Source organism: Malus domestica, chromosome 15 (assembly GCF_042453785.1).
Source record: "Malus domestica chromosome 15, GDT2T_hap1".
NCBI classification, from domain to species: domain Eukaryota; kingdom Viridiplantae; phylum Streptophyta; class Magnoliopsida; order Rosales; family Rosaceae; genus Malus; species Malus domestica.
The window spans coordinates 24,093,459-24,102,135 of record NC_091675.1 but is presented as its reverse complement, the minus strand read 5'-3'; the positions used below and the strand labels follow the sequence as shown (position 1 = coordinate 24,102,135).

General features: G+C 36.7%; 1 protein-coding gene and 1 long non-coding RNA gene across 4 annotated transcripts; one reads left to right on the top strand and one right to left on the bottom strand.

Moving 5' to 3' along the window:
- Window positions 1–1,189: 1,189 nt before the first annotated feature.
- On the top strand, window positions 1,190–1,969 carry LOC139192276 (uncharacterized). 2 transcript variants are annotated; one of them, XR_011576325.1, is made up of 2 exons: window positions 1,190–1,377; window positions 1,636–1,969. It is a non-coding gene; the product is annotated as an uncharacterized lncRNA (long non-coding RNA). The 2 variants fall into 2 exon arrangements; XR_011576326.1 differs by having other exon boundaries at window positions 1,190–1,479.
- Window positions 1,970–1,987: 18 nt separating this feature from the next.
- On the bottom strand, window positions 1,988–5,204 carry LOC103401319 (probable disease resistance protein At5g66900). 2 transcript variants are annotated; one of them, XM_070814131.1, is made up of 5 exons: window positions 4,817–5,204; window positions 4,064–4,464; window positions 3,441–3,802; window positions 3,151–3,359; window positions 1,988–2,996 (listed from the first exon to the last, which is right to left on the bottom strand). In XM_070814131.1, the coding sequence occupies exons 1-5, from the start codon at window positions 5,025–5,027 to the stop codon at window positions 2,167–2,169; spliced, it is 2,013 nt and encodes a 670-aa protein (XP_070670232.1). In that variant the 5' UTR covers window positions 5,028–5,204; the 3' UTR covers window positions 1,988–2,166. The 2 variants fall into 2 exon arrangements, with proteins under 2 accessions (XP_070670232.1, XP_070670233.1); XM_070814132.1 differs by having other exon boundaries at window positions 4,064–4,420.
- Between the last annotated feature and the right edge of the window lie 3,473 nt (window positions 5,205–8,677).

Sequence of the window (8,677 nt, the reverse complement as noted above, 5' to 3'; positions counted from 1 at the left end):
GGTCATAAACAAAAGTTGAAGAAAAATAAAGTAAAACCCATCTATGTTCCCACTGATGCACAGGATCGGACTCCGATGTTGTGGATGACTCCCATTGCTTCTTCCAAATCTTCATCTTCTTCTTCGTCTTCTGCAACTTCCCAGAAATACAGAGGATCCATACCGTCCGCCTAAAAAAAGCGGGTGACGTCACACCCACTCGGGCTCTCGGGCTGGCACGAGTTGCCAGGCCTCTCCCTCGGGCTGGGCCTGTCCCTCTGGCTGCCACACGCTGGACCTCTCCCGTCGGGCTCTATGGCACTGTTCAACCCACTGTCCCCCGAGTTATAGCTCCCGCTGGAGCTGCTCTTAGGAGGCGAGAAGATACATAATTTTCTAGTGCATATGATTTGGTATTGCACTGCTTTTAAAATTTTGTGCTGTAGCATATATAGTTGAAAATAAAATAGTAAAAAAATGTTGTGCTCTTGAATAAATAAGCACGTATTGAGTAATGCTAAGAGAATAAAATTTACAAACTAAATGATATGTTATCAATAGGATTAAGTACGTTTATCTACGTTTAAGTCATATTCCAATCATCAATTTCCATGTCACTTAGTTTGCAAAATTTTATCTACTAATTTAAATTACCCTTAAATAAAACAATAATGTTATGGCATATTTAACTGAAGGGGCATAAAGAGGTGCAGCAAGAGAGAGAGTGGAGAAACAACCAAAAGTTAATGCATTTTGCACCAACACTCATTAATTGGATAAATCAAGGGTAGTTATTTTTGAACTCTTATTTTCTTTCCATGCACTTATCCCGGCATACATTGCACAAACATCCATTGATTGGATAAATCAAAGAGAATCAATAAAAGAGTGGCACGATGAGGAGGGCAAACATGTTATTTACAATAATAGCCATGGTGAATAATTACAATAAGGTCAAATCGGATAAATGATCTCTATGGTCATAAAGTATTCGGAAGATAGCCCATGTGCTAAAAAAACTCAGATTTAAACTCCTGTGGTGTACTCCGTTAGCAAATTTAGCCCAAAAGTGATTTTTCCGTTAACTATCTGTTAATACATGGATAAAATTGTACTTTGACATGTGCACTCTTCCTTGTTCCAATTCAAAGAAAGACGTCATTGAGATCGACAGGAAGCTTCAAGACTGGCCTCTCGTTGCTTTCTACAAACAGCAAGAATTGAAAGGCTTGAAAGATTGGCCTCTCACATGACATGCTCAATGTTCCAGTCCTCTATGTCATTGGTGCTTTTTCATGGCAGACTTTAATGTGTGGTCTACTTGGAATTCCTCTATCAAATGGAGTCATCCCAGAGTCTCCAATGCATACAAAGAGTTTAGCTACTCTTAAACACCAGGTAATCACACAAAACCTTTTCTTTATCTAATTGTATGGAAATATGCAAGATGCCTATCAACAAATGCAGACGCCTTTGGTTTACCAGGAGGCCTCATCTCAAGTATGACAAGAATATATATTTTGATTTTCAAGTTTTTTGATATATTAAACCTGTGGCTTTGATTTGCAACGGCAAGAAGGCCCTAGTTTAGAAGATTTGATGATATTAATTACCAGGTGATCATCGTGCTTTAATTGAAACACTTTTGTATTGCAGGGACTGAATGAATTAAAAGAATCAACCATCCAGGTAGCTTCAAGTATGGGAAATTATATGGATGCACCAGTTGATGAGACAATATTTGATATTGAGAAAGAGATTGATGATTTATTGCCGGTTGAGGTGAAAGAGCTGCGTCTCAGTAACCTGCTTCAAGAGGTACTGGTGGGGGATGTATTGCAGAAAGAGAGAGCAGAGGGACGAGGAAGAGTGCACATGTCAAAGTACAATTTTACCCATGTATTAACATATAGTTAACGAAAAAATCACTTTTAGACTAAATTTGCTAACGAAATACACTACAGGGGTTTAAATCTGAGATTTTTTAGCACATGGGCTATCTTCCGAATACCTTATAACCATAGGGATCATTTATTCAATTTGGCATTACAATAATTTACAGTGCTGCCAGTTTATTTAAAAACACATAAAACATAAAATAGAAGTAAATTACAAAGGAAAAATTACATTATACACAATCATACTGCATACATTGCACCGACACTCATTGATGGAAGGACCATAGCCTTAGGGTGGAAGCTTGTTGAGCCAATTTAGGTTGATATCTTCTTTGATCACCTTAATGCGCATGTTTGTGAGAATTGGCAAGAAGGGTTCCCATAAAGTTTTCGTCTCCTCGTCGCATATCACTTCGTTCAACTGCTCAAGATCCATAACAGAAGCAGGCAGCTCTTTCAGTTTTGAACACTGGCTCACGTTGATCTTTTCCATGCTACACATTGCACCAATGCCCTCTGGCAACTCCTTTACGCTAAAGCAATCAGATATGTCGAGAAATTTCAAATCCTTAAGGTTCCTAATCGAGCCTGGCAACTCTAACAACTCTGCACATGACCTAAGCCTCAACACTTCAAGATTGACTAGCTTTCCGATGTCTGCAGGCAAGGCAGATAGCTTATGACAGTTGGTGATGCTAAGCTTCTTAAGGTGAACAAGTTCACAAAGGTTGGCAGGAAGTTGCACCAGATCATGGCAATAATCAATGTTCAATTCCACTAGATTTGGCAGTGCATCTAAAATTTTGACGAAACCTTGGCCGATATCACACATGAAAAGAGAGATCTTTTGCAAGCTTTTCAACTGTTTAAGGACCCTGCTTATGGGAGGAATTGAAATACGTTCTAATCTAATTCTCTTAAGTTTTGATAGCGAACCAAGTAGTTCAAAATTATCTAGTTCAGCAGGTAACAAACCGTAATTATTTAGTATTAGAACCTTTAGTTTGTCCATTTTCTCCACAAACTCAGGTAAGGCATAGTTCTTCGTTTCAAAATTCAGAACTAGAACCTCTGCTTCGGGTACTTGCATGTTTGGCCATTTTGCTGAGAAGGCTCCATCTGCAAACAATAAGCTTTAAGATGTTAGCGTGGGTTGAACTTAAATGTGTCGAGGTCCGATTGAAGTCTTAGTAAGAATGAGCATGTGTGTGTGTGCACACGTGTGTCCCGAGCGCACATGTATAAGTATTTACTAAAGAGAGATTGATTGAACCTGTTGAGATAGATAATAGTCGAGCCTTGATCGCTTTATACTTTTGTTCTGTCAACCACTTAGGAAGTCTGTTCCCACAGATGTTTAAAAATAGTCGTTTCCTATGTTCTATTGGGTCTTGACTCGCCTGATGGATCGCCAACTCTCTAAGCATGTCGTGCTGGGTGACAAAGTGTTCAGCGTAATAGCCATCTGTCTCCCCCTCATGTCTGGATGATCAATACTAATTTCTTTAATGATTTGTTCGGCATTCATAATGAAATAGAAAAAATTATGAGCAGCCTGCATACCTTGTGACAACAAGATTAGCTAAACTTCGGGTGGTGAGCTCATGAAGGTTGGCAATGGTCAGAATTTCTTCATCTAGACCGTATAACTCCGCCCACATATCAATGAGGGCGGCAGCAGCAATTCTTTGGTCCTCCGGAAAAGAACCTAGATCGAGGAAACATTCCTTGATGATAGCCTTCTCTTTATCCAGGGCATCTAAGCTGCTTTGGAGGCAAGCAAGCAAATCCTTGTCAGAATCAAGAACGGATGCACCTTTGCACCATTCCACTACTCTTTTCTGCCAAATTTCTATAGGCTGGCCGCAAAGTGATCTCCCGACCAATGCAATGGCAAGTGGGCATCCCTTACAGCGCTTGATAATCTGCAATTTGATTATCCAAAATGAATTCAATTACTATTATTTGATTAAGTTGTTGAAAATCATCTAAATGGTTTCATAAAGCTGAAAAAATTGTAAACTGTCTACTCTTTCACTCTTCTTACTTCATCCTTCACAGTTCATTAACGTGTGTGGATGCTCAAACGTTATTTCTTTACCCTCTTCTGAGGCATAAATAATCATATATATATCCACATATATGTGTGTGTCTGTGTGTGTGTGTATTGTGGACTAAGAAATCACCTTTCTCGAAAGATCTTCGTAAGAAGAGCTCTTATCCTTCAAGGATGCCGAATAGTGAAAAAGAGCCATTGCATCTTCATCATTCAATGGTGCCAAATGATAAGGAGAACCGAATCTTGGAAATGCAAATCTTGATGTGACCAAAATCTTGTAATTTGAAAACTTGAATTGGTCAAACTTCTCAAGAAGGGACTCTGATCCTGACCAAACATCATCCAGGACAAACAGTAGAGGATTTTGTCCAGATTCCTTGAGAAATTGTTGCAACCAGTTAGCTGCCATGACTTCGTTTTCGAAAGCAGGCAGCTCGGACCCCATCCGTTGATATAGTTGGTGTACAATAAGGTCCAAGTTGGGCTTTTTCGAGACATGGAGAAAGAAGATGTTATTCTTGAATGTATCTATGGAAACAAAGAAGGTGTTAAATAAAAGGTTGACTAGATATGTCTGCAATTCCCATATCAAGTAAGTAATCAAACAGGAGCTCATTACAAGACTTGTTAACTCTAAGAGGAGGGCATCAACTTAACTTACCACTAGTACAAACAAAATCATGCCAAGTTCATATCATTACAAGACTTGTAGTTTTATGTTCTTTAACAAATTTTGGTTAGTATGTATGTTTGGAGGGATTAGCGGACAATTTGTAGGCCCTAGCGCGTAGTTCTACTTGCATAATCCTCTACATGGTGCATTAATTTTTAACTAGGAGTAAAACTTCACCAAAAAAAGTTGAAATCATAAATAGCATACCTTTGACATCTTGATCCTGACAAAACATTTTTGCCAAGGTGGTTTTCCCGCATCCTCCAGCAGCAGTCAGCACAAGCATAGACACCTTCTCATCCTTAAGGAGCTTCATCTTCAACTCCTTCAACGGCAAATCCAACCCCACTGTAACCGATGGCGGTTCAGGCACCGCAGGCGAACATTTAACCATTTCATCAGGCTGATTATCGTTCATCTTCAAACTCTCTTCTATTCGAGAGAGCACCGTCTCGATAATCCTCAAAGAAACCAACGCAATCTGTTGTTGGTGATGTGAGAACAACAGAAATTCCAATGGATTTACAGAGAGAACGTAAAATAATCTAGTTCGTTGTGAAACTGAGAATGTTACGCGCGTTTTTTGTTTTCGACTCGAGTTTCGGCACATATATAGCGAACGAGTCAGGAAGCGAGACGAGACACGGAATTACCACTGGCCATCCAAGTACTTTCTTCGGAATTACCAGCCACATGTTTCGATGTTAAAAATATTAAAAAAATTAAAACATTAATTAATTTTAAATTCGAAAAGTTTCGTAAGCGGTGAGAGCACCCAACCTAATTTTAAATTCTAAAAATTATTTGAAATATCTGATATTTTTTATTATTTTTACAGCCACATCAGCTACTTTGAACGTGGGTTCCTTTTTACTGTTTTGCCCTTTTTCAATTAAATTCAAAGAATTTCAAGTTTATAGTGGTAATATTTTGAAAGTTTTACCTAGCCTTCTCACTTTATATACGGTATATTTGAGATTGGGACAAGAATTCTGTGTTGACAAAAGTATTCAATGATATTTTAAAGGTTTCATCTAGCCTTCTCACTTTAAAATTATATACAGCTTATTTGAGATTGAGATAAAGAATTCTAAATTGATAGAAGTATCTTACGATATTTTGAAAGCTTTACCTAGCCTTCTCACTTTATATACGGATTGGCACAATGAATTCTAAGTTGACAGAGGTATTTTATGATATTTTGAAAGCTTTACCTAGCTTGATCACTTTATATGCGGCCTATTTGAGATTGGAACAAGAATTCTAAGTTGACATAGGTATTCTATGGTATTTTGAAAGCTTTACTTAGCCTTCTTACTTTATGTGCGGCCTACTTGAGATTGGGACGAATAATTCTAAGTTGACAGACCTATTCTATGATATTTTGAAAGCTTTACCTAGCCTTCTCACTTTATATACGGCCTATTTGAGATTGGAATAGGTTGTGACAAATTTAAACTGCATATTAATAGAACTTTGATTGTCAATCAAAAGTTCATAAATTTTCATTCTAACCCCTTTATTAAAATTTAACAATAAGTAAAAAAAAGGACAATTTAATAATTACATAAACATAAATTTTATACCAATCTTACAGCCATGTAAGGATAATATACCTCATTTAATAACTAAAAAAATTAAAATAACAATAGAAAAATGTCTAAAACTGCCACATTATTTTCTTTATTTTCTCATAATCGATTTTCCTTTTTAGAATTTTTAAAATAATCAACACTTTATAATACAACAAAATGAAAGGAAATTATTCACCCAATGTGAGTAGGTATGTACTAAAATAGACTTCGGTCTAGTTCTTTATTTATTGTGTCAAAATATAAAATAAATAAGATATAATAGGTTTTAAATTCAAAATATCGTGCGTTATCTAACTTATTCTTATATATTTATAAATTTTACCTTACGTCTCCCTGTTAATCTGATTTTATTTCTCAGATCCAATCTCTTTCAGCGGTGAACACAAGCCCATATAGAGATGAGTTAAAATATCATGATGTTGGATGATAATTTATTTTAATTTTTTTGTAATAATTTTATTTTCTCTATTTTTTATTCAATGTTTATCTTCTACGTCTTCACTTACGTAAAAGTAATGACCATCAAATAGTTTAACAGAAAAATTTCTAATAATTTTACCTAAAATCTTAAGTCATATTGAAATTAATTAAACAAATAACAGGCCATGCAAGTGGCCATTTACTACAGTGGTGGAAAGGTATTGTGTTTTTGCATGACGGCGTGAGTTCGAATCTTGTCGATGGCTTACGTTGATTTCTCCAGGTAATTGAAAGTCGCCAACTTTCGATTTGAAGGACGACAAGGAAATGTTTTTGAAACCAATCCTTAGAATTCATACTTACATTTCCCGAAAATACTCTTTCTTGAAATTGTACTAAAAAAACGTTAGTAAAATTCAAATGCATGGATTCTTGGCATGCTAATGGGCTTATTTTGACGTGCTTTTAAAATGACTGAAAGTGCTTTTGGTGAAAATGTTTTTTGAACCAATCTTTAGTAAAAATGTAAGTAAATTCTAGAAAAGCACTTGAAGGGCTTTTGGACCCAAAAATATTTTCTCTAAAGATGCTTTCAGTCATTTTGAAAGTACATCCAAACAAGCATAATATATAAGAAACTACTGGTAGCGGTTTTCTTCTTTCCCCTACCAAAATCTTATATTTATAAAATTTACAACTCCCGTTTCTTCACTTGTGGCCAGTGTGAACCCTCCCCATCCTTATAGTTTTACTATTCTCTCTTCTCATGGATTATTGTATATTTATTTTTCGTTTTAGTATTTCCATCAAATAAGAGGCTTCTTGGTGAGGTTATTTGTTAGTCTCTCCTAGTGAGTATTTTAATTTTTTGTTGGTGTGTTGTTGGCTCCTCGTGGATCTCATTATTCTTGGTAGCTTTGATGATGGTGTTGAGAACAAAATCCATATGGGTAGACTCTAGTTTGTTTGTTGTCGCCTCCTCTTTGAGCAGGCATTGCTCATCAAATTGTGATATGTGTTATATCGCAAATTTGGTGTGTCTAATTCGCTAAGTGTTTGATGATTTCAAAAGGTATTGAGTTTTTTTGGCTTTGGATTGCCATTATTTTCTTTCGGATGACTTTAAAAATTGGATACGTTCCTTTGCGTATTATTGTGCGTAAATAAAAAATCCATACAGGCAGACATACACACCTTTTTATTCCTAACTTTTCTAATAAATAATGATAGCTCTTTTAAAAGAAACATGTATTGACAAAGCTGATGCTTCACACTCACAGTACTAAAATGGTTGTGACACAGCTAACCCACCCAGACACCCACAAACGGTAGCGTCCAGGCCCACCGACCATCGCCCCCATAAAACAAAAAAAAAGGGTACCGTCCTTGGAAATGTCCTGCAATCTCAGCGGCCCCCCCCCCCCCTAAATGGTTGCGAAATTGCTAACCACCACCACCCCCCTACCGCCCTTGGAAACGTCCTGCCTGATGTAAAGTAAATGAAAGCGTAATGGACAGGTAACCCAAACAGTATCGTTCTTGAAAACGTCCTGCGACCTGAGCGAGCCAGCGCGAAAGCGTATTGAGAGGTGCACTGACAACGACACAAATAATAATAACGAAAGCGTAATGAAGGTAGCGGCCAGTGGGTGACCTCAACAAACAAACCTTCGGCCTTTTTAGGAAAGGGATCACCTTCCACCAAATTCATCAAATCCCTCAATTTGAATTCTTAAATTTAATTAAACGGATAAAAATAGAGTTTTTTTTTTTACAAGTTATAATAATTTTAAGCGGTATTCATCAATTTTCCCCCTGAACTTGTGACTATTGGCCAATTTCCTCCATCAACTTTAATTTTGGCCAATTTCCCCCCTCAACTCTGATAATTAGTCAATTTCCCCCCTCAACTTTAATTTGGCCAATTTCCCCCCTCAACTCTCATAATTAGTCAATTTGCACCCAATTGTTAATTTATTTTTTTTTAATTTTCCATCTATTCTTTTTTTTTTTCAATCTTTCTAATAACTTTCAACAAAGTACTAAAATTAAC